At 49.5% G+C, this 27,255-nt stretch overlaps 1 protein-coding gene across 4 annotated transcripts in view; it reads left to right on the forward strand.

The window, feature by feature from the left end:
- Dlg5 (discs large MAGUK scaffold protein 5) overlaps nt 1-27,255 on the forward strand; it is a 114,826-nt gene that overhangs the window by 41,169 nt on the left and 46,402 nt on the right. For 3 of the 4 annotated variants that reach the window (XM_028879791.2, XM_037208606.1, XM_037208607.1), the window contains exons 2-7: nt 3,270-3,338; nt 11,468-11,630; nt 13,068-13,211; nt 13,859-14,042; nt 25,253-25,512; nt 26,511-26,823. In XM_028879791.2, coding sequence (XP_028735624.1) covers nt 3,270-3,338; nt 11,468-11,630; nt 13,068-13,211; nt 13,859-14,042; nt 25,253-25,512; nt 26,511-26,823 — 1,133 coding nt within the window. The remainder of the gene's footprint in view (nt 1-3,269; nt 3,339-11,467; nt 11,631-13,067; nt 13,212-13,858; nt 14,043-25,252; nt 25,513-26,510; nt 26,824-27,255) is intronic. The other variant, XM_037208608.1, reaches the window with a different exon arrangement.

Consider the following 27,255-nt stretch of genomic DNA (forward strand, 5'->3'; position numbering starts at 1 on the left):
AGAAGGGTCTCTGCCAAGCTTAATTAACAGTGGAAATTCGCTGTGGGGAGGAGGAGGTGATGTGGGGGGGGGGCGGGGGGTAGGGGGTGCTGCTTTACTGGAAGATGGGACACTGGGGATGCCAGGAAACGAAAGAAGCAAGCATTCCCTTCTGACAGTGGTGTCTACAGAGCGCAGGCTGAAGTGCCAAGCTGGGTTGAGTTGAGCACAGACTTACAGGGGTGTGACTGGGAGCATTTATTTGTGCTGGCTTTCCCAAGTGGGTATCTTTTCAAAACAATCCACCATAAAGTGGCTGGCCAGCTTTCCTGGTCCCCACAGAGGAAAAACTGACAAAATCTAAAAAGATGCTTCCTGAGTTTAGAACTGAATATGGTTGTTAGAGGCTTGTTCTTCGCAGCTGTCTATGGATGGCCTGGTTGTGTCTGACCTCAAGGGTACCATACAGTAAAGACGAGGACTTAAAAATTTACAGACTGAGCAAGTTATATTTGTGCAATGTACACACACAAACACACATACATAACAACAAGTAAAGAAAAAGAGACCACCGGGCAGTGGTGGTGTACGCTTTTAATCCCAGCACTCAGGAGGCAGAGGCAGGCAGATCTCTGTGAGTTCAACGCCAGCCTGGTCTACAAAGCAAGATCCAGGACAGGCACCAAAACTACACAGAGAAACCCTGTCTCGGAAAAAAAAAAAAAAAACCAAAAAAAAGAAAGAAAGAAAAAGAGGCCTTGAATTTGAAAGAGAGCAAGGTGTAGGAGGGTACATGGGAGAGTTTGATGGGAGGAAAGGAGAGGAGAATGATGTAATTCTATTATAATCTCAAAATAGAAAAATTACTGAAGAAAGAAATGAGAATGTGAGAGGTGATGGACATTACCTGCAGTTGTTGATGACCAATGTGTAACATATTGACGTGTATGTGTGTGTGTGTGTGTGTGTGTGCTGAACCATCACATTCTACACTATAAATATGTGTAATTAATATTCTAACTAAAAATAAAAAATTTAAGAAACTAAAAAATTGCAATGTGCCTTTTTTTTGATGCAAAAGTGCATAGATGTGAAGTGCACAGCAAACCCTGTGGTAGAGCTGGGAGTGCAGCTCAGTCATCCAGTGTGCACAAAGCTCTGGGTTCAGTCCCCAGCACTGCATGAACAGGGTGTGGTGGTGCACTTGGGAGACAGAGGTAGGAGGGTCAGGAGTTCAAGGTCAGCTTCAGTTACATAGTTCTAGGCTGTGGGTTTACTAGGGTAGATGGGACTTGAAATATGGGAGCATGAACATGGCGTCTTCCTTTTTTATCTGGATCTTAGAATTTCAGAGATGGGTGGACTGCTTTGGGTTCTAGTGTCCTGCAGATGATGTACGCATGGCCCTGTGACTGTCATGCCAGGAGAGTGCTGTGTCGTGTCCCCCGTCCCCGTCCCCGTCCCCCGTCCCCCCCCCCCCTTCCCTCTGCAGACAGCGTCATCAACTACTGTGGAGATGCCAGAGAACGCATTTCAGTCTAGTGTTGTCCTTTTGGAAGACTAGACACCTAACCACTCCTTCCTGCTTGTCATCCAGACTCCCCCGATGTCTAGAGAATTCAGTGATGCAGTCCGGTCGTTGCTAGTCCCTGGCCTCATCTTGTCACCCCCACTGCATGTTGTCCTGTTTTCCTCCCTCCTCGGCTCCTTGTCTGCTAGGCAGGCCAGCGCACTCCCTGCTAGGCCTTTATACTCGATGCCTCTGCTCTTCCTAGGTGGACCTCACCCCCTCCGCAGTCTCCTGTCCTCTGGGGTGCTCTTTGCTCCTCTGGAGCTTTCCTCACTATGCCATGAAGCTACCTGCTGCCCGGAGTCTCCCTCCCCATTTCCCTTCCCTGTTTATCTCCCCCCTCCCCTGCATCTCTCTCTACTTTTTCCCTTCCGTGAAAATGTAGGTCCTGGACCTAGGAAAAGCGGTGAAAAAAAGGGAAGAGAACCCTCTGAATCTGGCCTCTTCTGCCTCTGGGTAATTCTTTGTAACTTTTAGTGAGAGCCCTAAGGCTTATTCAGAGCCCTGACAGCAAAACCCTACCTGTGCTCACTCACCTGGGTCCAGGAACAAAACATTCCTCTTCATACCCGTTTTAGGTAACCTGCCACCCCTGCCTGGCGAGCTCTTCTGTGCACCCCTTCCCCCCCCCAGTGTGGTCTCCCAGTGGCATCGGTTTGCCTCGCCCTTTAGTTTTGTATCAGTTGTGGCCCTAGAGAGCAATACACACACACTTGTTTTTCAGTCCTTAGTGTGACATGTCACTGATGCAAGGGGACAGGGACAGGACCTAATGTGGGACCGCAGGTCTTCCTCACGCAGGCTGGAACCAGGGTCCAGTAGGCCCGGTGCTTTGCTCAGTATGCCGAGCGCTGCCCACCGGACGTCTCAGTCCATAGGTTGTTCCTGAGGTTGGCGGGTTGCCCGTGGCATTGGGAAGTATTTGAAACCAAACCCTAACGGTGGTGTGTCTGCAGTAAGTTAATGACATTAGGTGGCGACTCACTCTCAGTGCTCCTGTCCTAGCTCATGTGTGTGGGGGGGGTGGGGTGGGGGCAGGGCTGGCCACTGAACAGAATGTGCTACTCACTGTTGGGTGACGTTGTAATTGCTCATAAGTTTTTGAGTAGCTTGATTTTTTATTATTACAAATCTTATTACATTTATTCAGTGTGTGTGTGGGGAGGACAATTTTTTTTTTTCCTTTCACCATGTGGGACCTGGGGATTGACTCAGGTTGTCAGGGTTAGTGGCAAGCACTCTCAACTTGCGCCATCTTTATGGCCATATTTTTACTAATTTATTATTATGATTATTGTTGTATAGCCATGTTTTTACTAATTTATTGTTGTGTGTGTATGTGTGTGTGTGTTTGTGTATACATATGTGAGTGCAGGCATGCATCCATGTGTGTAGGTCAGAGGATAACTTGGTGGAGTCAGTGCTCTCCTTCTACCATGGATTCTGGGGATTGAAACTCAGATGGTCATGTGGGACAGAAGGCAGCTGGCAGACTGGACTTCCTGTCCCCATTGACCAGACTCTAGAGCAGCAGGGTGTGAGTGTGAAAAAGAAAGGTGGGCCAAGTGAGCCAAGTCCAGATCCTGCTGCCCACCATCTCCCTGTGATCTGGACTCCAGGTTCCTAGCCCTGGTGCAGCAGAATGATGTGACAGAGCTTGGGCTGTGGACTAGTGGCCCTTCTGGATCGGTAACATATTGGTCTCCCTTTCTGTCCCCAGGCTCCACCTACAGTGTCCTGTCCATCATGCCCTCAGACTCAGAGAGCAGCAGCTCCCTCAGCAGTGTGGGTAAGTTCTCCCTTTTTGGGGACAGTGGGTGGACTGTGGCTTGGGTCTTAAACAGGGATGGCCTGGGAGGAGTTTTCATGGCACGGGGAATCGGTTCTCCCATCCGAATTAGGTGAGGTCCTCCTGTTGATGCCATTCTGGCTTTGGTGTTAGAGAGGTGGGTGTGGGAAGCGTGTCTGTCCGCTTCATCACTTGTGGAGTACTTACTCCGTGAGTCTGGCCAGACTTCTCCTGCTTGTCCTCTGCACCAGGGGTGCTGTGTTGTCCTGGGAAAAGAGCCAGTCCAAGCTGAAATGAATGTTTCCCTGAGCCTAGGAGAATGAGACCAGCCCTGTCTCAGCTCTCTGGACGTGTGCTGGCAGGAAGGCTGTGTGACTTTCCAGCCTCCCCAAGCTTCTGTCTGTGACCTTTGGCCTGTGTTGTATCCCTTGTGGACTTGAAAGCTCACAGAGCTCTTTCGGTCCAGTCATTGTGCGTTCCTGCTACAGAGAGATGTGGGAAAGTTGACATCCACAGAGGGAGAGTAGCGTGACTTAGTCTCCCAAACCGGCTAGTGCTGACATCCCAACCGGTCAGTTCACTTTCTGAACTCTTCCTATCAGGTATGAAGTAGTGTGTAGGGCAGGTGGTGGTCCCTTGGCAGCTGGATCTCAGGGTAGGAGACTGAAAAAGCCTCTTAGAACATGGGAGGTCAGTGTGATCAGAGGCAGGCAGGTGCCAAGAACAGGCTCCGTGTGTGTTCCTGGGTCACCTTAGTGAAGTCTCACAGCCTGGAACTTTAGCCATGGGAATGTGTCTCACAGTTCTGGGGGTCAGGAGTCCAAGATCAGAGAGTTGGCAAGGCCATGTGCTCTCAAGGGTCCGGGACAGCAGTTCTCATGCTAGGTCTGTTTGTGAATTGCCCCGTCACCCTCCACCCCTCCTCTCTCTGTCTCTCTGTCTCTTTCTCCGTGTGTGTATGAGTACTAAGGACACTGATCACACCAGGTTCTTGTTCCACTGTGGCCTCATCTGTAAAACACCGTGTTTCTAAACTTCTAAATAAGGTTCACATTCTCCTTTTCCTGGATCAGGACTGCAGCCTCTGAAAAGAACACATTTACCTCCTACCTCTCCTGGCGCCCAGAGCTCAGAAAGGACTCGCCGTAGAGTCTTACATCACAGTTTGACTGACTGTGGGTCTGGCTGTTCAGGAGCGGGGCTGTCAGGATAGATAGGAGGGTGAGAGGACGTTCTGTTTGCTGGGTCCTGCTGCCCTTCTCGTCTCTGGTGGATATTGCAGACACATTCACATTGTCACTCTGGACTCATAGTGCCACTTTCCAAGGAACGTGTATGGTCTCACAAGGGCTCCAGAGAGCTCTGCTTCTGGAAGCATTTACTGCTTATGTCGGCATTTTTGAGCACGAGCAGGAAGATGGGATTTGTGTTTTTCTGGCGAGGTCTCTATGTAGCACGGGCTAGCTACAAATTCTTGGTCTTTCTGCTTCTGCTTCCTGAGTACAGAGATTACGGGCGCCATGCCTAGCTCAATGGGCTGAACTTGAAGGCAAGTTAGCCCTTGTGCTGAGGGTGAGCAGTGTCCCCAGATACTTCTTGAGAGTCACGAGCAGGCTGAAAGCAAATCTTTGATGTCTGTCCCATTGCAAGCTCAGCCTGTACTGGCTGTGCCCAGTTCTTTCACGCAAGAGCTGGTTGTGTTCCTGTGGTCAGTCCTCTCAAGCTCACAGGAACCAAGATTTGCTTTTCTTTCTCTTCTGTTCCACGCCCACTCCCTTAACCAGTAAGGAAATGTGTGACCTCATATATTAGGCACGGCTGTGATCAGGCTGGGTACATGAGAATGGGGCTCAGCCCACTCAGGCATATGGCGAGCTGCCTACACCAGCAGTTTAGCTGTCATAGCCAGGCCGACAGCACCCAGGGCTGCGAGGGCCAATATGGAGTTACTACTAAGTGGCTGTTCACATTTAAATGCCTTAAAATGAAGTGAGGTTTAGTTCTTCAATATGTAATTGATTCTGTAGCTCCCCCTACACCGTGGCCAAGGTTTCCATCTCGGATGTCACAGGTGGCAATCCAGATGAAAACAGCCAGTCCCTGTAATGTCTCCGTATGATCAAAGGCACTTTCCCCAAAGGCCCTGGGCAAGAAGGATCTCATTGAGGGCAATGGAGTCACTGGTCTGTTCCTATACCTGTGGCACAAGCCTGGACCCTGTGCCAGCATGCTTGGGCACTCATCAGGGTGCAGATTCCTGAGCAGATGGCCATCAGAAACTAGGTTAGGGCTCACCACCTGCAGTTAGACAGCCCACCATGTTTGGGTGGGAAGTGGAATGTCTGGGATGGGCTACATTTAGTCCGTTGAGGAGAGCAGACAGGTCTTCCTCATGACTAGACAGTTCCTGCTGGCCCAGTGTTGTCCAGTGAGAGGCAGAGAATGTCATAGGTACTGCAGTGTAGGGATGCTTGTAAGGACAGTTGGATACCCATTTTTATTTGTCTTTCTTTGTGAACCTTAGGGAAGGTAAGAACAAGGTCCGTAGAGTAGCGTGATCATGTCCGCTTTCCTGTTTCCTCTCTTCAAGATGAAACAGTAGAGAACAGCAAGTTGTATTCAACAGAGGAGGCCTTGGTAGGTTAAGGTTGGAGACAGGGGGCTTTCGATTTTGTTTATGAGACAGCATTGTCCTTGGTTGCTTTCTGCCACTGTGAGAAACACTATGACCAAAAGCCACCTGGGGAGGAAAGGGTTTATTGGGGTCACACTTCCAGGTGAACTGTCCATCACTGAGGGAAGTCAGACAGGAACTGCAAAGCAGGAGCAGAGGCAGGAGCATGGAGAAAGGCTGCATAGTGGCTTGCTCACCTTCCCCCCAAGCCAGCTTCTTCGTGCAGTCCAGAACCACCTGCCTGAGGGGTAGTTCTGTCCACCGTGGGCTGGCCCCTCTGACCTCAATCAGTAATCGATTTCCCCACAGACATGGCAGAGGCCAATCTGACCGAGACAGGTCTTCAGCTGAGGTTCCCTCTTCCCAGGCAATTCCAGTTTGTGTCAAGCTGACAGTAAAAACTAACCAGGGCAAGCGTCTCAGGTATCTCAGGATGGTTGTGAACTCGCCGCGGAGACAAAAACAACCTTGAACATCGTACTTGCCTCTGCTTCGTGAGTCCTGGGGCTCACAGTGTACACCATCACATCCAGTTTATGCTAGGGCTGGGGACTAAAGGCAGGGCTCCATGTGTGCTAGGCAAGCACTCTCTCAACTGAGCTGCATACTAAGCCTATATTTTGTCCGGGTTTTTTTGTTTGTTTGTTTGTTTTTGTTTTCTGTTTTTTGTTTGTTTGTTTATTTGTTTGTTTTGTTTTGTTTTGGACAGAATCTCACAATGTAATCCCGACTGGCTTCTCACTTGCCAGTCATCCCTGCCTCAACTTCCTAAATCCAGGATTGGGCTACCACACTGCCTGGGAGTATTTTTATATTTTTATCTGGATGCCTGAGGGCTTACTCACTATATCAGCTTCTGTTGTCAACAGCCTGGTAGCTACAGTGTCCTTCTGCTGAGGCCTCTTGGGGAGTGATTTTTATTAGCTTGGCACGTGGCTTCTCTGAGGACCCCCACCCTCATTGTACGAGTGCTGAGGATTTTCCTGGGTGTGCTGGGGGCTTCTGTTCCTCCTCCCTGTCCATCCTGACCTAATTCTGCAGTGGTCTTTTATTTCTCCTCTTGAGTAAGTAGGGAGGCCTTCAGGAGGGGAGGAGACACACACTCCTAGTCAGTGTTTGGGAAACCTTCAGTTCCCTGCAGATGGAGGTAGTGGGAGGTTTCTCATGAATCAGAAAGATGGGCTTGTGGGAAGGAGAGGTGCTGAAGGATTTCCTTGTGTGCCAGGGAAGGTTCCTGGAAAGGGTCACTTGGCTTCTGTTGGGGGAGGATCCAAGTCAGCAGGGAAGCAAGGCCTGTTCCCTGTGATCTCAGCAGTTTCCTGCCTAGACAGCCTTTATTATTATTATTATTATTATTATTATTATTATTATTATTATTTTAATTTCTTTTCTTTTGAGACAGGCCTTCCCACAGCTCAGGCTGGCTGTGAGTTCATTATAGGATGACCTAGCAATTGTGATCCTTCTCTCTCTTCCACTGTAACGCTAGGGTAACAGGTCTGCACTGCAACATGGGTTTCTGCAGTGCTGGGATCGAACCCAGGGCCTTGTGCATGCTGGGCAAGTTTTCTCTTCCAGTTGCACTACATTCCCAGGCCCTGGACAGTCTTTTGCCTCCTGGGGAAGCCCTTGGCGTTCTGGCATTTATGATGTTACCTGGTCTTGTGGGAACACCTTCTCCTCTTGCAGGAAGTGGCTATGGGTGGGTGGGGGGATCTCTTGGGAGCTTGTTTGCAAGGCCAGGCATGCCACTTCACAGAGAGAATGGAGAACACGGAGAGACACGAGAGGCAGAAGGAAGCTGGCCTTTAGTCCCTGTGGAATACAGCAAGAAAGGCGTGGGTTCTGGGGAAGGCACAGTGAGTCCTGAGCAGGGAATGGGGAGATTCTTGGAGGAGGCGGGTCTGGAGCCTTGTCTTCCTTGCCTGCCTTGGTTCCTAAAAAGCAGACCCCAGATGGAGGATTCCAGAACACTAGTGTCTGGCCAGGGAGCCAGGAAGTGGCAAGGCTATTCTGGGGGCGCTCCCTGCTTTCACTTACTTCAGAGAAGAGGCTGGCAGGAGACACCTGCATTTTACCCAGAGGGGTGTAGGCATAGTAAGTGTTTGATGCCAGACTTAACAGCAGAACCACTAGGAGGGATGCATGTGTGTGTGTGTGTGTGTGTGTGTGTGTGTGTGTGTGTGTGTGTGTGCATACACGCGTGCATGTGCTAGCTGTGTCCCTTAGCCTATGTGTCAGCAGCTATGAGTGGTATGCATTCTCCAGTGCGGCTCAGGAGCTGCAAGAACCAGTCGCCTAGGGGAAGGACCAGGTGCTTCCTCTGGTTGGTCCTGGGTTGTCTGTAAGACTGGCTTGGTGAGCCTGGTAACCATGTTCTGTTCCTTCATGGTGTCACCTTCAACAGTCAGGGCCTCGAACAGTCAGGAAGGACACCTGGGGGTCCCCCCACCTGACTGCTTTTGGCTAGCAGTAGTTTTCTGCTTGGCTTCTGATCCTACAGGCTCAAGGGATCCGAAGTCAAACATTCGGCCTGCAGTAGATAAGCGTGAGGGAGCCTCAGGGTCACCTGGAACATGGGATGAGGGAGCCAGAAGCCAGGAGCCCCCAGCCAGTCTTCTATCCCCCTGCCTAGCTGCCCACTGATCCCCACAGTGCCTGGTAGCCGAGGAATTGGGGATTTTCAGGACAGGGTATGGGTTCTGGTCTATCCCTTGCTACTTCCAATCCATTGCTCACACTTATAGCCAGCCCCATCATATGGCTGTTGTGTTCATAGTCCTGAGCCTGGTCTGGTGCTCCTTGCTACTGGGGCATACATATTCTTGTTGGAAAATAATCTAGTCACTGTAGGTTTGGGGGACTCTGTGTGACCATTGCACGATAGGGCTGCATCATCCTCAGTACATTCTCCAACCCTGGAAAGCACGTTAACAAAAAGATTTAAAAGAATCAATAAAAATTTGTATATTTATGCATGTATGCATGTGGGCGGGGGCGTGTGTATAGAAGCCAGAAGATAACATTTGGTGTGATTCCTTATACTTCATTTGAGGCAGGGTCTCATTGGCCTGGAGCTTACCAGTTAGTCTAGACCATTTAGTCAGCCAGCCCCAGGAATCCCCCTGTCTCAGCCTCCTCAGCACTGGCATTACCAGCGGATGTCCCTGTGCTTGGCAGCTTTGCATGGCTTATGGAAATTCAAACTCAGGTCCTCTGTTTGTTAAGAAGGGAGTGTACTGACGGAGTTATCTTCCCAGTCCCTGAAACTGTTTTCACCTGAGTAGTGATAGCGAGGATTTTCCACACCCCTTGGTTTGTTTTAGAACTTCCTGGCTTATCACAACTTAGAATTTGTCTTGAGGGCTCTGTTAGGAATTGCTGTAGTCATCAGAGCTAAGTCCGAGAGGCTGCTGCTTGCTGGGGTCTCAGACCTGGTTGACCTCGCCTTCCTATGCTCCCTGTGTGCGTCTGTGTTTGCTGCTGTGGGTGACGGGGAAGGTGGTAGGGGTGAGAGTGGAGTGTAGAGATGAGGGGAGTCCCGTCCCATTGGGAAGTGTGGTTGAGGCCTGGATCTCAGGTCAGAGCCGAGTCTGAGGCTAGGGGTGGGAGCTCATATATCGCTGTCTGGTTTTGTGGGTGTCAGTTGCTTAGGGGAAATGGCAGTATAACCCTGGTGGGCAGTTGGGGGACTGATGAGATGAGGATGGAGGAGGCATGGTACAGAACTGAACACCTTGGCTGCATACCCTAGGTGTCAGCCCCCACTGTTGTGTCAGGGTGGCCAGCTGGCTCAGGTCCTCCCACCTGGTCCCAGAGACCAGTTGCTGCTTCGTTCTGGATGCCTTAGGAGCCCTGAACTGGAGCTGAAGGCCTGGGGGATTCCTCGATAGCCACTGGCCTTTAGTTCATGTTGGAAGGCCAAAGAAGCAGGGTTCTGATACCAGCTAAAGGATGATAGTACCCGCAAGAAGCAAAGGCAGGCCACAGCAAATCACACACACACACACACCCCACTTCCATCTCTGGGCCTCTTTATATCTGAGCTAGAATCCACTGGGGTGGGGCAGGTTTTCTCTGCTCAGCCAATCCTTCCTGGAAATGCTCTTCCACACCCATCTAGAGGCATGTCTCTTAGTTTATTCCAGATCCAGTCAAGTTCATAATCAATCAAGATGATTATGAACTTGATTTTAAGAGTATTAGATCCAGGGGTTGAGTTACCTGGACGGGGGATGCTGAGAAGGGCTGGAGCAGTAGCTTGAGGCTCCCACCTCATACCATGACTAATTCCATTCCCTTCAACTCTGAGGAACTCCTCGTCCTCCCTGCAAGGTACTTTTTTATTTAATTGACATTTGGTTTGTGTGAACCATCAGACAACAAGGACCAGAAGAGGTTGGGAGGGGCCTCACAGACAGAAGGTGAATATCACGCTCTCTGCTTGCCTGGGTCCACTGGGGAGACAGGTGCCATGCCCCAGGGATGAGTCAGCCTCTCTGATGACATCTCCAAACTGAGATGGATGCTGGGAGCTCCCCTGACCCCACCCCAGATCTCTGAGGGTTAGGTGAGGTGTCAGATGGATGTACTGACAAGGGCGAACCATAGAAGGGCCGTGGTTTAATTCTTAGGAAGTATTTTGTCTTTGGATTTTTAAAGATCTATTTGGAGCTGGTCAGAGGCAGCTGTGTCTGTTGCCCTTCCTAAAACAGTGAGGGATTTGTATGCTTTTGGTCCTGGGACAGGGGATGAGGGCATGGTGTGGATTAAACATGGATGTCTCAGGATTTACCTGCATCCCATAGGCTGTGAACTGTCAGCATTCTCCAAGCTTCCTTGCCTAGGCTGCCTTGGGCAGGTCCAGAGGCAGTGGATCTGCAGTAGGGACTGAGTTGCTTATCTAGCCATGGTGAGACAGGAGAGGGACATGGCTTGTGGGTCCCAGCCTTGGGGCAGCTACCCTGCTCCTTGGAATATTCACTTGGCTCCAAGTGCAGCCTTTTTCTCAGGCCTCTGCTTGGGGCCCAGGGTAGCCTGCCCCGCCTCTTTTGTTATGTGCTGTGTCTAGGACTGGGTGATAGTGAGCATGTCCAGATGTCCAAGGCAGGCAAGGATTAGTGCCCTAAAAATTCCATCCTAGAGATGTGAAATCCAGACTATGGAGAGACTGGGTTTGCTCAGGGTCCTTGACCAAGACCTGATGGTCTAGTCCCTGTTGTCAATTTCATTGGTGGAAAGAAACTGAGATAGGACCTACTTTGTAGGAGTGGGTGTTCCTGTAGCAGCTGGTGGGGCCCGGTACCACTTGGTGTCTTGCAGTGGGTGATGAGAAGGCCTAGGGCTCATCACTGCTTCGTGAATAGCTGAACAAGCCATACTGTGATGTCAGAATAGTGCTGGCACCTTGGGAATGCGCCTGAGTGCATGTTCTCTTGTGCTTACCTGCCCACAGGAACTACTGGGAAGGCACCGTCCCCGCCACCCCTCCTCACTGAGCAGCAGGTCAATGACAAGGTGGAGAACCTCTCCATTCAGCTACGGCTGATGACCCGTGAGAGGAACGAGCTACGCAAGCGCCTGGCCTTCGCCACCCATGGAGCCACCTTTGACAAGAGGTAGTCATTGTCCCAACTCCCCAGGGACTGTCCTGACTCAACTGGGTCACCTTGAGTCACTTCCCCTTAGCTCCATGGTTTCTAGAGGCTTCACCTCCAAGGTGTCCCCTTATCCAAACCTGGTGTCCTCAGGATGCTAGCCAGTTGCAGAGCCTTAAGCCAAGGTGGGAGCAGGGTTCTGTCTCTCTGTCTCCATCTCTCTCTGTCTCTATCTCTTTCTCTGTGTGTCTTATGCTTTCTCCAAGTGAAAATAGGAGCCTGTAACCTAAGTCACACCAATTAGGGATTGAGGTGGGTGTATTGAGGAAACCCTGAGAATCGGTAGCTTCTGTGATAGGCCAGCTGTGGTGTGAGTCTGGGATAGAGGAGTGAGGCCAGCCCCCTTTGCATTGATACTTTCTTCAGGGGTGACTGTGTGGTAGGTATCTCTGTCAGCAGTTGCGGGGACCTGGTTACTGGGTGCTTGTGAGTGGGTTATGGAAGACCCGGGGCTCCGAACTGCTGCTGTCTGGTCCTGTGCCATCAGTGCTGAGACAGCAAGCTTTCCCCTGTATCCTCATTCTGCTGCACCCCACTGCTGGGCCATATTTGCTCATGTATGTGCTATGTGCTCACGGGCATGCACACACATGCCCAACCCGCTGCATTGGTAGCTGGAGCCTCCTGTGGTTTGTAAACCCATCCGTTGCTCTTGCCACATAGGCATCTTCTAAAAGTACATTTTACCTGGCATCTTTTGTTTGGAAGAAATTTTTTTGGGGAGTTTTAGTATCTGCTCTCTTTGCAAAAAGCCTTTGCTCCACCCACTGTAAGGAACCATGCACCGGCATTCCCCGGAGAGCCTACTGAAGTGCAGGATTCAGGGTTCTCTTCTTTCCCTCCAGATCCTGGGAGTTGGGTTTCTGTGGCGGGGCCTGAGGATTTGCCTGTCTCTCAGTTTTCATGGGATCTCAGTGCTGAGGCCTTGGAGCCCCACTTTAAACAGTACTGCTCCTGGCCTGTGTGCTCACCTTGGATCACATTGGACTCACCTAGGGAGTTTATAAAGCCATCCTGATGTTGGGTCTCCTACCTGGAAATACTGATGTGCTCTGGGCATCCATGTAGTAATAGGCACCCAGGATTGAGAATCCCTGTTTTGAAGACAGGAGAAATATTATCACAGTTTCTGGTGGGCCCAGACCTGTGGGATATTCTTAGAGTGCTAGTCTGCTCCCCCAGGCCCACTGAAGGAGCTCATGAAGCTGGGGCTCCTTCCATTTGGACACCTAACTCTGTTACCTGAAGCCAGGATAGCAAGTTTAGTAAGCATCAGGAGACCACAGTGCACAGGAGCCAGAACATGGCATCTACTGGACTGGGATCGTCTAGGACACAGCCTGAATTCATGTGATCCTTGAGGCCTGTGTTCATGGGGTTCTTTGCTCCTGGGGCCAGGCCCTACCACAGGCTGAATCCTGATTATGAGAGGCTAAAGATCCAGTGTGTGCGGGCCATGTCGGACCTGCAGAGTTTACAGAACCAGCACACCAACGCCTTGAAGAGGTGCGAGGAGGTGGCCAAGGAGACAGACTTCTATCAGTGAGTGTTGTGCTGGTAGGGGCCCCCGTACTTGTGGAGTAGCCACTTTGTGCCCTTCTCAGTTTCTAGACAGAGTCCGGGGCTCTGGTTCTAGCAAGCGCCCTGCCTTCTGCCAGAGGACGTGTGCCTCTTGGACTCAGTTTTGCTAAGTATGAAAGAAACTGTTAGCCCCTCCCAGTATCCTTGTCAGCCTTAGGAGCTGGTAGATTGAAAAAAAAAAAAAATTTAAAACACAAGGCAGGGGTCAGGCAGCCCAAGCCCTCCAGATCTCTGGCTGGGGGCTTTACTACAGCCTGTTCTCATGGGAGGCAGATTGGGCATTCCTCCTTGGGGCTTCTGACCTCCCTCAGAGCATATTTGCCCTCTACCTGCCATGGTGCCCTAGGCCCCAGGACATATAGGCACAGGTTGGGGCTGTCTCGTTTCCTTGGAGATATTTGTATCCCTTTTGGTGTTGGGGTTTTCAGAATTGGGGTTGAGTCTTCTTGGAGTTTACGTGTTCTTTGGGTTTGGCCTTCCTCTGAGTGCTGCTGGCCTGACTCCTGTGGCCATTGTCTTAATCTCTTTGAGGACCTGGGGCTAGTGGTTCCTGGAGACGGGTGTGGGGGAGAAATTGGTCAGGACTAAATGTGCCCGTGGGGTTTCAGCACCCTCCACAGCCGGCTCCTGAGTGACCAGACTCAGCTGAAGGACGACGTGGACATGCTGAGACGGGAGAATGGGAAGCTGCTGCGTGAGCGGAATCTTCTGCAGCAGTCCTGGGAGGACATGAAACGGCTCAGAGAGGAGGACCAGAAGGAGATCGGTGACCTCCGGGCCCAGCAGCAGCAGGTAAGACGGCGGAGCCAGGGGCAGCCTGAAGTCCGCCATCTCCTTGCCCATCTGTGCACCTACTGTCCCACCATCCATTCGTTCATCCACCCACCCAGCCACCCATCCAAATACTTTCCACCCAGTTGTTCATTTGTATGACCATTAACAAGCATTTCCGGGAAGTCTGTCTCTTTTGAGGAACCTGAATATTGGCGAACAAACCGCCTTAATCTGCTAGAAGCTGCCTCCTATGAGGAAGACGGACTACTCACATAATCACTCATTGCCGGTCATGAACATTTCAGATGCTGACAAGTAGGGTGTGCATTGAGGCATGCAACTTGGGGTATAGCAGGGCACTGGGGGTGTGTGCGGCTCATTTGGTTTGCAGGGGTCATGTGACATCACAGGTGGAAAACAGGTTGCAAGGAGGAGAGCCCCATGCAAATGCCAGATGAATGCTTCTCATTGTCATGCTCGTGGCCTTCTCCTTTCTTCCTGCATCCCAATGTGTTCTCTTCACTTTGCCCAGCTCTTGGTTCACAGTGACAAGCCTGAGTAGCAGATTGTCAGCCCTGTTTTCTGTGAGTGGTGCTGGACACTTCTCCCATCCTGGAGCTTCCAGTCTGGAGTTGACTGGATGGCCAGGAATGTGGGAACGACTTTTGACAAGCTGAGTGGGAGATCTGAGGCTTTAAGGGAAAAATTTCTCCCCATCGCAGTTTTAGTCCCTAAGAGACAGCAGAGTCTTGGGGTTCCTCTGAAAGAGCTGGTGTGCTTCGTCTAAACTCACCTGCTCATCTAGCGTGACATCCTTATTGCTTTCTGCTCACTCACGATTCTTAAAAGTAATTATTATGGAAGTATTATAAATTGGTAGAATGTTTGCAAGTGTGCTAGAGTGAACCCCTGGCCCACACCCAAGATCATCTTCACCAGTATGATCGATGCCTCTTACCCCAAACACACCCATGTGTATTTCTTATAAACAAGGATATTCTACTCTATGTCAGCATCAGCTCATCATCACCATCAGACCCCACCCAGCTCTGCCAGCAACAAGAATCCCTTTAAAGCACCTGTTAATTGTACAGCGTGTTGATTTTCCTTTTGCCAGTTTTGTCCATGCAAATAACACACTCTGGTCATCCCCTCCACCCCTCACTCACTATTTCTTATCTCCCATTCCTCCTGCCTCAGCCCTCTGGTCCTGGTAGGAATGTGTTTTCTTAGTAAGGGACCCAGTTCAGGAGGAAGTACTACCCAGTAGCCTTCTTTGTCTGGTCTCCCTCAGTTCTCAAGGACTTTCATGACCTTGATCCTGTTGAAGGTTACAGTCCAGCTGTTTTATGGGACTCTCCTAGGCTCGGGTCTATCAGATCTTCATGGTTTGATTGAGTCTGCCCATCTTTGATAGGACTATGAGAGAAGCCTTGCTATGTGCTTGAATCCCATTGGTCGATTTGTGGCTAGGTTCTGGCCCTTTCCTGGTGCTGTTCTTGGTCACTCCAAAGCTGGTGTTTCCAGGCTTCTCCACTGTAGTTACCTGGCTTCCACTCACCCCTTCTTCTCTCCTCCTTCTTCCCTTCTTTCTCTCTCTGTGTTGTAGCCCGTGCTGGCCAGTGGTGGTTCCTCAAGCTTACCTCTTCCTTTTGACGTGGCTCCTGTATTCTTTTGTCACCTTGGTCTCTGGCTTACCAGCCACCCGGGTTCATTTTATAGTTTTTCTCTCGCCTCCAGTACCAGCCATTTATTTTTCCTTCATTCATTTTGAAAATGTTATTTAAAAGTATTACAAGGGAAAATCTGCCACACATGGGGTCTCATTCTTCTAACCCCAGCTGAGAGAGAAGGCTATCCTGGGTTGCACAGTGAGGCCGGGTTCGCCTGTGCTGCAGTCAGTGAGAGACACAAACTAATCTCCTCCCTCCCAAAGCAAGAGTTGAGTGCTAAATGTGTGCATAGGTATTGGGATATCATCCTTCCCAAACTCTCACAGTAGAAAGGATGTCAGCAATATCTGAGTACTGACATATACATACACTGGGTGGTCACACACACACACACACACACACACACACACACACACGCACGCACGCACGCACGCACGCACACATTTGCTGAGAGACAGACAGAGAGAGAGAGAGAGAGAGAGAGAGAGAGAGAGAGAGGCAAACTGGTAGAAGGGCGAGACAGACAGAGAGAGAGAGAGGCAGACTGGTAGAAGGGCAGATAGAGAGTAGGGAGGAGAGAGACAGACAGACAGACAAAGAGAGAGTGGAGAGGAGAGAGATAGACAGACAGAGACTGAGATTGATTGAAGCCTTTGACCCTCAAAGCTAAGCAAGAAATCACCAGGCTGGATAGTGCAGCACAGCGCCGCACAGCCGTACAAGTGGTGTACAGACTTACATGCAGGCGAAACACCCATACACATAAAGTAAATAAGTAAATAAATTTTAAAAAAAAGTAAAAGGCTAATGTTTTCATACGTTGCTTCTTGACGACTCGTGCTTCCCGTTGACCTCATCAGCCCCTCCTCATCCACAGCTGCATCCACATCTTGGTATGGCGTCTTGATATGCATAGTGAAAGCTGTGACTCACATACTGCGCTTCCACTTTCAGCCTACATTCATTCTACTTCCCTCCTTTTCATCTGTGGGACGCCCCTTTAAAACAGCCATGAGAGTTAATTGATTGGGGCCCAGTTAGGTTAACTTGGGTTTGTTTGTTTGACTTTAAACACGCCCCAGGCTGCCTGAGAGCATGCTCGTCTCTTACTTTAGCTCCTGGGTGCTAGGATGATGGGCTCAAGCCACCATGTACTGCACCTCCTGGTCATTTACTCAGTCAGCTCCCCTGTGTGTCCCCAATTCGCACTTGCTCTGGCCACCCTCCCCACACCATGCTCTTTCTGGGTCCTCATGCCCCTGCCCCACAGTTCTCAGCTCCAGGGGGTCTGAGCCCTCCTCTGTGCCCCCACGCTGCCTTCTGTCCTGTTCGGCCTCACTGAACGGCTGCAAGTTCAGGGGCTCAGATGAAGAGGGACATGGCTTTGTCTTTGTTGCTTTATTTATTTATTTTTTTTATTATTTGTGAAGTTAACGTGTTTTGTAAGAAATAGCGAAGGAGTGGAACTATAGAGACATTTTATAAATAAAAAGAAAGTTTGTTTCTTTTCTCTGCACAGAGGTAACTCCCAGCATGTTTCAGGTTTGTCTGTGTGTCTGGAAAGCGGATCGCCATCCGATGAATCTCATGCAGTGTGTTCCGTTGCTGAGTAGATCAGATGCCTTACTCTCTCTTAGGACAAATTCCCCTTCGAAGGAAATGTTTTTGGGAAAGCACTGCAGTTGATTAAGCTGGCCTCCTATTGACTGGTCCTCAGGCTATTTTCAGAATTTTCCACTACCCACTGTATCCTATTGAAAATGTGCTTCGGTGGGTAAATTCAATCCAGTTCTTCTGTGGAGAACCCAGGGTAGGCTCAGTGCGGGGAGCTATGAGGTGGAGTCGAAGCTGCAGGAGGCTTTGCTGCCAGCCCTCCCCCTTGGGGACTTGGTCTTGTTGTGGTCCAGCTTAGCTGTGCAGAGGTTGTGACTCACCTGTGGGATCAGTGAGTCTCGGGATGGATAAAGTGCCTGGAAGGGGAAATCATTGCAGGCCAGGGTAGCAGAGCCTGGCTGAGTGGAAGAGCCTTGTAGACAGCAGGGAAGACTCACTACCTCCCGCTGCAGCAGAAAGGCTGCTGCAACAGGACAGTCCTGTTGGGTTCAGGAGGTGTGTGTGTGTGTGTGTGTGTGTGTGTGTGTGTGTGTGTGTATCTGTCTGTCTGTCTGCCTGTCTATCTGTCTGTGTGTGTTCGAGATAGGATCTCATATATCTCAGGGTGGTGTTGAACTTGCTATGGATTTGAGGATGATGTTGAACTTTTGATCCTCCTGCATCTACTTCCTGAGTGCTAAGGTTACAGGCATTCACCACTGCGTGGTTCAGTGTCAGGAATCAAACCCAGGGCCTTGTGAATGCTGGATAAGCACTCTGTCAGCTGAGCTTATGGCTGCACCTCAGACCAGCGAAAGTCCCACGGCCGTGCTGAGGTTAAGAATGGGGCTGTCTCAGTTTAGCCCACATGGTCTCATGATTGTGGTGGGGTGGAATGACGCCAGGTAGCTCTGAGGCATTTGCTCTGTGCTCTGTGTGTGGCAAAAAACCAAAAAACTGCTTTTATTCAAATTTGTTCACTCTGAGTTAAAAGTGGCTTCATAGAGGGTGGGGAGAAATGAGGATCCTCAGATGTTTCTGGTGGTGTAAAATGGTGTGACCCTATGAGAAGCCATGCACATTTCTTCAGAAATTTGAACTGTGATGACCAGGTGACCCAGCCATTCCAGAACTGAAAATAGGTATTCACACAAAACTAGAGGACATTGGATTGTAGTAGCATTGCTCAGAGTAGCCTGGAAGTAGAAACAACCCAGATGTTCATTAATCAGTGAATACAAAGTACAATGTGGCCCAGCCCTTTCATATTAGTCCGCATGAAAATAATGCATATAGACAAACCTTAAACCATTTGTGGCAAATTTTATTTTAAAAAAAAGTCTTTACTGGGCATGGTGGCCCATGACTATTAATCTCAGCACTTGGGAGGCTGTGGCAAGAGGATTGTGAGCTCTAGGCTAGTCTGAGCAATGTAATGAGACCCTCTGTCAAAACTGATGATGATGATGATGATATTTCTCCCTAGGGGGAGGGGCATAGTTTCCTGTCTTTCATTCTGCTGAGGACCTATAATCTCCACACACATTCACACGTACTATCTCTGCCCATTCTCCCCCCTCCCTTCCCTGCTCACCCCACATATGTTATGGTAAGGCCTTCTGTGGCATTACTTGCTTCCTTTTCTTTGGGGATAGCTGTGGCCCTTGCGGGTCTGTTGTGTTTGGTCCTGGTCACAGATGTTCCCAGCTCAGATTAGTTAGTCTGTGTTTTCAACAAGTGCTAGCCTGGGACCCCACGAAGAGAGAAGGTTAGGCTGCCAGAGGGAGAGGTGGTGGAGGCTATGAGCTGCTAGGCCTCTTGTTCTACTCAGCTGGCCCTTCTCACCTTCACAGACACCGGCCAGGTAGTGGGAAGGCTACCCACAGAGGGGGCAGATGATGTGGGATGGCCACAGGCTTGCTCCCCACTGGGCCTAAAGGCAAAGGTCAGCCTCACTGGACAAGGCTAGTTTTGTTGCCTGGCTCCTCCCACGCCTTGTAAACCTGAAGAGGCCCTTACAGGGTAAATGGTGCTGTTTGCCTTGCATGTTTGCTGGAGGGATTTGTGGGGCCTTCCAGTCCTCTGCATGATTTATCTCAGAGGAAATGAGGCCATCCCCATTGAGGGGGGTGACCCTGGGCCTGGTCCCTGTCGCTTGAGAGCTGCAGACAGGTGCTTTGTCTTATGTGTGAGCTTTAGGGGAGGAGGCGGAGGGCTGGGGCCTGGCCCTTGTTCCATTTCCTTGGTGGGAAATGGGTCATCTTGGATTCCTCTGGGGGTGTATCAGGCATGACGAGGAGCTCCTAGGTTGGGAAAGCGACGTACAGGATGTTTTTGTACCAGTGTTCCTGTCCTAAACTAATGCACAGTCTTTGGTTAAAAAAGAAGAAAATTATAAAAACAGTGATGAAGTCACTCCACATTCAGTTCTGTCTTACTTTGTAGAAATGACCAACTTTTACCACCCTTAACATCTTTGTTACATTTTTTCCCATGTCATGTTTAAAAGAAAAGCTTTCTTTTCTCCCCCAAATTTTCCATTGATTTTTTTTTAACCCTACAGTCAGTGTATCATGGGTCTCCTTACATTGTTTCTTTGAACATCTGGAAACCTATTCTATCATTGTTAGTGGTGTCTGACCTCCATGCTGTATGTGACTATTTGAATTGTTAAAACTCCTCCTGCTTTATTACATTCCGCTGACACAAATGTATCTCTCATTGTTTTGTGCATATATTAAATTATTATTGTTATAGTTATTTAGCAGTGGGGGGGTGGTAGATATGCTCACATGTCACAGGGCACATGTGAAAGTCAGAGGACAGCTTTTAGGAGTTGGTTCTCTCTCTCCTTCTACCATGTGGGTTTCTGGGATTGAACTCAGGTCAGGTCATTAGGCTTCACAGCAGGTGCCTTTATACACTGAGCCATTTGCTGGCCCTTGTATGTGTCTTTAAAATTGTGATTGTTACAAATAAAAATTCTGTGTCCAAGGCAATACACATTTCTTTCATCAATTCAACCAGATTATTTGAGTTTCTTCTCTCCTTGCTCTATGTCTAGTTTTAAAATGTGTGTTTTTTTTTTTTTATCTGTGAAAGTTGACTTTTTTTCCCAAGGTATCCCAGATAATTTCCTCTTCCATTAGTCTGGGAAGCTGAACATGTGACCACAACTGTGTGTGTGTGTGTGTGTGTGTAACTATCAGCTTGACACAACCTAGAATTACCTGGGAAGGGAGTCTAATAAGGGATTGTCTGGATTAGTTGGCCTGTTAGGTATGTCTGTGGAGAATTGCCTTGATGGTTCATTGACCCAACATCTTAATCTGTGTCCTATGGCTGTGAAGAGGCACCATGACCATGGTAGCTCTTAGAAAGGAAAGCATTTAATTGGGGCTGTCTTACAATTCAGAAGTTTAGTCCATTGTTTTCATGGTGGGAAGCATGGCGGTGCACAGCCAGACATGGTGCTGGAGAAGTTGAGAGTTCTACAGTCAGATCTGCAGGCAGCAGGAAGAGAGAGAGCTACTGGGACTGGCTTAGGCTTTTGAAACCCCAAAGTCCACCCTCAGTGACCTCTTCCTCCAACAAAGCCATACGTATTCCAACAAGGCCATATCTCCTAATTCCTCTCAAGTAGTACCACTTCCTGATAACCAAGCATTCAGATATATGAGCCTATGGGGGCCATTCCTATTCAAACCACCACATCCATCCTACTATGGGGTGTATCATATTCTAGACTGGGCCCTGAAAAGAAAGCTAGCGGAGACCAAGTAGTGAAAATCCATGTGTTTACTTTCCCTCTGCTCTAAACTGTGGATATGGTGCTTCAAGCGTCTATCTTGACTTCCCCTCCATAGTGGACTGTAGCTGGAATTGTGAGCCAGATAAACTCGCTCCTTTCCTAAGTTGCTTTTGGCCAGGGTGTTTTTAAATCACTACAACAGAAATGTGTGTGTTTGTGTGTGTGTGCGTGTGTGTGTGTGTGTGTGTGTGTGTGTGTGTGTGTGTGTGTGTGTGTAACCCTCCACTAAGAACATAATCTTCTAATGATGAACAGGAAACATTCTAGACTGGCAGATAGCATCTTTTCCAGTTCTTGGGAGTTCTCATGACTGTAGTTCTCTCTAATTTCTTTGAGGCTGTTGATGATAAAGTGCAGGCTTGAGTCTGAGCCCCTGTGAGAGAAGTTGAGAAATGCTTGGGGCCCGGGACTCTCTCTGAAGGTCTGGATAGGTCTGGATGCTGTCCTTTGTGAGCCAGTGCCTCTCCAAGGCTGCAGTGAGCCAGAGGCCAGGAGGTAAGGGGAGGTGGAGCTGGGATTATAGCAAGCAAGACCTCTTCACTCAGGGTTTTACCCAGGGAACGCCACTGTGCCATGGGGGCAACCACGGTGGCTCTGTCTCACCAGTCTCTTCTGACTCTACCACTCACCACATTGTCAGAGCTGTGCCGAGCATATAAGGACACATTTCCCTAGGCCTGGCTTGTTTTACCAGGAATGAAAGCATATCCTGGTAGCCTGATTCCCGCAACCTGGATTTTCCAGCATACCTGGCTCTAAGCTCTCAAAGTTAGTTCATTTGGTTCTCAGTAAAGGAATGAGCTGTGGTGGTACAAACTCCTGCATCTGTTGTGGAGTGGTGAAGGTAATCTGCCGCCAAGCTTGGGGCCTTGAAAATGAGTGTTTCTTAATGATAGCTAGGGAGCCTCTGCGTACCCACAGCTGCCCCCTTGTGGGGAACTCAGACTATGGCAACGGTGCCTTTGTTGGGAGTTTTTCCCTGCCTGGGAAGGAGGAGGATTAGGGAGTGAAACATGGTCTTAAATGGACTATCTGAGGTATTTGTTCAGCATGGTAATCCAGTGCAGAAGCCAGACCTTCTCCAGACACAGGTGCAGGGCAGAGGTGTTCCATTGACTGTGGCGAGTCCTGGCCTGGTGGGATGGTCTTCTCGTGTCTCAGTGGTGACACTGTAGTTGCACAATAGCTGATAGGTAAATGGAAACTCAAGTGACCACTGACAGAGAAACAAACAAAATGATGGACTGTCCAGATAATGAAGTAGCCTTAAGCCTGAGAAAGGAGGGAAATTCGTCCATTCCTCAACATGGGTGAGCTTCCAACTAAATGATATAAACTAAACCTCTTTAAAACAACTTTTAAAAAGATTTATTTTTTAAAAACGTGTGCATATGTGTGTGTGCCTGCATGAGCTTGTACATTTGTTATGTGTGCAGGTGCCATGAGAGGGCACCAGATACTCTGGAGCTGGAGGTATAGGTTGTGAGCCACATGGCGGCTGGGTGCTGGGAACTGAACTCAGGTCCTCTGCAGGTGCTCTCAACTATTGACCAAGCTCTCCAGCCCTTGTTTTATTTTTTGTGACAAGGTCTCACATGGCACAGGCTGACCTCCAACTTGCCACGTTGCTAAGGATGACCGCGAACTCCTGATTTTCCTGTTCCTGCTACTGTTTCTCAAGTGCTGGAATTACAGGCCTTGTGCCGTCAGGACCAGAAGCTCCTGCTTTTGTCTCTGCCACAGCTGCTGTTCCTCCTCCCCCTCCTCCTCCCTCCCTCTCCCCTTCCCTCTCCCTCTCTCCTTCCCTCTCCCCCTCCCTCTCCCCTTCCCTCTCCCTCTCTCTCTCCCTCTCCCTCTCTCCCCCTCCTTCTCCCCTCCCCTCTCCCCCTCCCTTCTCCTCTCTTCTCCTCTTCTAAAGGAGATTTTTTTAGTGACAGAATGGTGCTTGGCCTCCAGTTTTTTTCTGTGTCTCAATGTATGTTTCCTAAGAGTAAAGGTGTTTCCACAATACAGTGGTGTTTTTACCTTCTACCTTGTAAATAAGTTTTGTATTTCAATATCCTAAGATTTCCTTTTGAAAGGAACAGTTTCTGAAAAGAATGGGCAACAGGGCTAGATGTCAGACAGAGCACATGCTGTAATCCAAGAATTCAGTAAGCTGAAATAGGAAAACTGGAATATGTTTAGCATCTAGGCTACCTACATTTTTACAAAGTAAGGGAAAATGAAAGACAGAAGGAGGCTACTGAAGCTTGTTTCTGGAGACCGGAAGAGGGTGTTGGAACCCTGGAACTGGAGTTACAGACCGTTGTGAGCCACAGTGTAGGTGCTGGAAACTGAACCCGGGTCGCCTGCAGGAGTAGCAGCTGCTGTTAACCACAGAGCCATTTCTCCAACTCAGTTTTGATTTTTGAATCAGTTGTTCCTTCTGTGTGGATCATCTGTCTGTCTCTGGAGGAAATATTCCAGGGTTCAAGGTTGTGACTGTCTGGGCCGCAAAGATGGTGTTGATAACGCAGGGCCCTTGCAGTGAAAAAGGCTGTGCCTGGGCTGTGGGAGCTGAGGAGGGCTAAGCCAGCCTTTCCGGTTTTTTCCTGTCATTTGAGAAATAAGGAAGCAAACCCACAGAGGTGGTGAGTCACCGAGGGCTAAGGATCTTTGAGAGGTGCTCAGTACAGCAAATCCCCGGCTGCCTATTAACTCATTTTCTCCTGTTTGTTAGTTTTGGTTTTTCTCTTCTTGGACAGCACCCCAGGTGAAGCTGAGTTTCTCCAGTTCATAGCAGGATGCATTCTTGTGCTCATGTTCTCTCTTTTTCTTGTTGGCGGTTGTTTGTTTGGTTTTGGGTTTCTGTTGTTGCTTTTTGCTTATTGTTTTTGAGACAGAGTTTTGCTACACAGCCATGGCTGGCATGCTGTTTACTATGTAGCTCAGTCTGACCTCGAACTTGGAGACTGTTCCAGCCACAGCCTGCCTGAGTAGTGGGATGAAGGCATGCACCACCATGCTCCTTTTTAGAATTCTCTTTTGTTTGATGGACTCCCACAGCCTGCTGTGTCCTCAGGATTCAGCCTTGTCTAAGAGCCTTGAACTTGAGAACATTTCTTTAAGCCTCCATCTCCATCTGTTGGACATCTTCCGAATCTTCTTCCTGCTGTCTCTTCATAACATTGTGGTCTACCCCCAGCCATTGCACTGGTGTCCTTGCCTTTGGCCACATCCCTGCTTTTTGGTTTTTTTTTTTTTTCTTTGTTATCTACACTTAGAAGTCACTTTCTTAGGAAGACATCTCCAAGTGGTTGCCTCCCTTACAACCTTCCTCTCTCACTGCTCAGAAGCATCTCTGGCCCACTGTACTCGTTTCCTGAAAGCCTACATCAGCTTAGGAAGATATGTTCCTGTTCCATCGGTGGTCCCACCCTAGCATTGGGATGAAAGGACCATGGGGCACAGTCCTTTTCTGTTCTGCCCGACACTGCCAGTGCCCAGACCAACACTGGACATTTTATGTCTTTATGTTAGAAAGTCCCCAGGACCATTTTTTGGTTCTGTGATTTGCCTTTGACTCATAAGATTCAATATATAATCATCATCATTGGATAAAATTGTAGCCATAGGACACAAGGCAAAATCAGCAACATGGGGAGGGAGAAGGGATGTGTCATAAACCAAGTCCAGGTTTCTCAGCTCCTCTACCAGGGGAGTTGTATCAGATACACTTAATCTCCAGTATGGAAGTGTAACAGCCCACATGTCACTCAGTTCCTGGGTGTTGGTCACAGTTCTTCTCTGTCCAGTAGGGATCAAAGTTTCAGACTCAGTATAGGCTTGTCTTACTTTTGAAGACTGCTTACTATCAGGTTCCCAATGCCAGCCAGTCTGTCAGGAGGCAGCCTTCAACACAGGCCTTTCCTGACACAGAAGTCTCAGGTTGGCCATTCTAACCTTCCTGTGTATAGAATGGGGATTCTTTGTAGCACAAACATTTGAGAAAGAGTAAATCTACGCGGATCAGCCCCGTGTTAATACAGCGCTAGCAGCATCAGACCTTACGACACCCCCCCGCCCCTCACACACACACAACCCTCTGAGGGCCCAAGGTGAGCTGCGCCCATCTTGCTTCTTGGTAAACATGAGTCCTTGGTTCCCAGGTGCTGAAGCACAATGGTTCGTCAGAGATCCTCAACAAGCTGTATGACACGGCCATGGACAAGCTGGAAGTGGTTAAGAAGGACTACGATGCCCTGCGGAAGAGGTACAGCGAAAAGGTCGCCATGCACAACTCAGACCTGAGCCGCCTGGAGCAGCTGGGCGAGGAGAACCAGCGCCTGCAAAAGCAGACGGAGATGTTGACCCAGCAGAGGGACACAGCCATCCAGTTGCAGCACCAGTGTGCCCTCTCTCTGAGGAGGTAGGAGCCCAGGCTGGGCACAGGGCACTGTGTGTTGGGGGGAGCAAAATGGGTCTCTTTGTCTGGGGCTCTCGTCTTTTGTGGGCTTCTGGTCATCTATAAGGTTTCCAGGAGGAAAACACCCGAGAACATTATGTTTGATACTGCATAGCCTTGAAATTATTACCTTTCCTCTCATCTGGGCACCCTGTTGTGTCCTGAGCACCCTGACTCTTCGATTTCCATGTAAACCTCTCTCTCCATAGTGGCCACCCACCTTGCAAATGCAAAAGGAGGGTGGTCTGTGTCCTGGGCAGTGTGTGGGTGGAATTTCATTTTTATTAAGGACCATTGCTTTTAGATAGGATTCCCACCCTGGACAGTATTGCACGAAGTGCATTCCTGCAGTGTTCACCCGTCTCTTGTGAAAATTCTCTGTATGTAAGTGGATTTAGGAATTGCCAGTTTGGACCCAGACCAACATGACTGTACTTGTTTGGTACTGGAGCCTCTGAAGGACCAGTGTTCTCAGACACATATCTCAGGAAATATGGGTGCAAGGTGCCTCCTGGGCAGGAGGAATGAGCTAGCCTCATGACCTTGTTCAAGTACCCAGGTTGCAAGGCTGTATTAGGTATATCTATAAAATGAAGCGGTTGCACAGTAAGTCATTGTAAGGCCATGTTTGCCTTTCCTGTGCTGGGATTCTGGTATTATTTTGTTTGCTCCCCTCCCAAAACAATTAGCATAGCTTGATTATAGGAGAAATGTGCTGTTCTTTCTAGTAGAGTGGAGAGCATGCAGTCCTCAGTTCAATTTCTGGCATTCGTTAAAGGCTGAGAAACATTCCAGGCCCAGGGCACTAGCACTCCGTGACCATTCTCTCTGGGGGTGCACAGAATGACCTCAGTCAAGCTTTATGCTTGACTGTCTGCCACCGTGGGGCTGGTGCAGGGGGCCGCAGTCTCACAGCTGACATGGCAGGTCCCCGCCCTCCCACCTCACATTTTCCTCCCCAGGTTTGAGACAATCCACCACGAGCTGAGCAAGGCCACAGCCCAGAACAAGGACCTACAGTGGGAGATGGAGCTGCTGCAGTCTGAGCTGACGGAGCTGAGAAGCAAGCAGGTGAAAACCGCCAAGGAGTCTGAGAAGTACAAGGAGGAGCGTGACGCTGTGTACAGCGAGTATAAGCTCATCATGAGCGAACGCGACCAGGTCATCTCCGAGCTGGACAAGCTGCAGACAGAGGTGGAGCTGGCGGAGTCCAAGCTCAAGAGCAGCACGTCCGAGAAGAAGGCAGCCAGCGAGGAGATGGAGGCCCTGCGACAGGTAGGCAGTGGCTGAGCACAGAAGGCGGCCACTGAGTTCTTGAGCGCTGAGTGAGAGAAGGTCTGAGGGGGCAGGGACTTCTCTTTGAAGGTTATCAATGGCTGGGCTGTGAAATACCACTCAGGTCTCTGCTGGCCTTAGGCTTGGTGTTTGACTTTGGTCTGGGGTCCAGAGAAGAAATGGGACAGAGTGCCTGGCCATTGTCCTGGACACGGGAAGACATCAGAGGACATGCACGGCTGAGTGGGTGCAAGGTACCTCATGAGTAGGAGGACTGAGCTAGCCTCATGACCTTGTTTGAGTGGCCAGGGTGCCAGGCTATATGATAAAATTGCACACTAAGTCATCAGGAGGTCTTGTTTGTCCCTGCTGTGCTGTGACACTAACATTGCTTTGTTTGTTTGTTTCAAAATAACGTAGTTTGATTATAGG

This window comes from Peromyscus leucopus, chromosome 9, assembly GCF_004664715.2.
Source record: "Peromyscus leucopus breed LL Stock chromosome 9, UCI_PerLeu_2.1, whole genome shotgun sequence".
In the NCBI taxonomy this organism is placed as follows: domain Eukaryota; kingdom Metazoa; phylum Chordata; class Mammalia; order Rodentia; family Cricetidae; genus Peromyscus; species Peromyscus leucopus.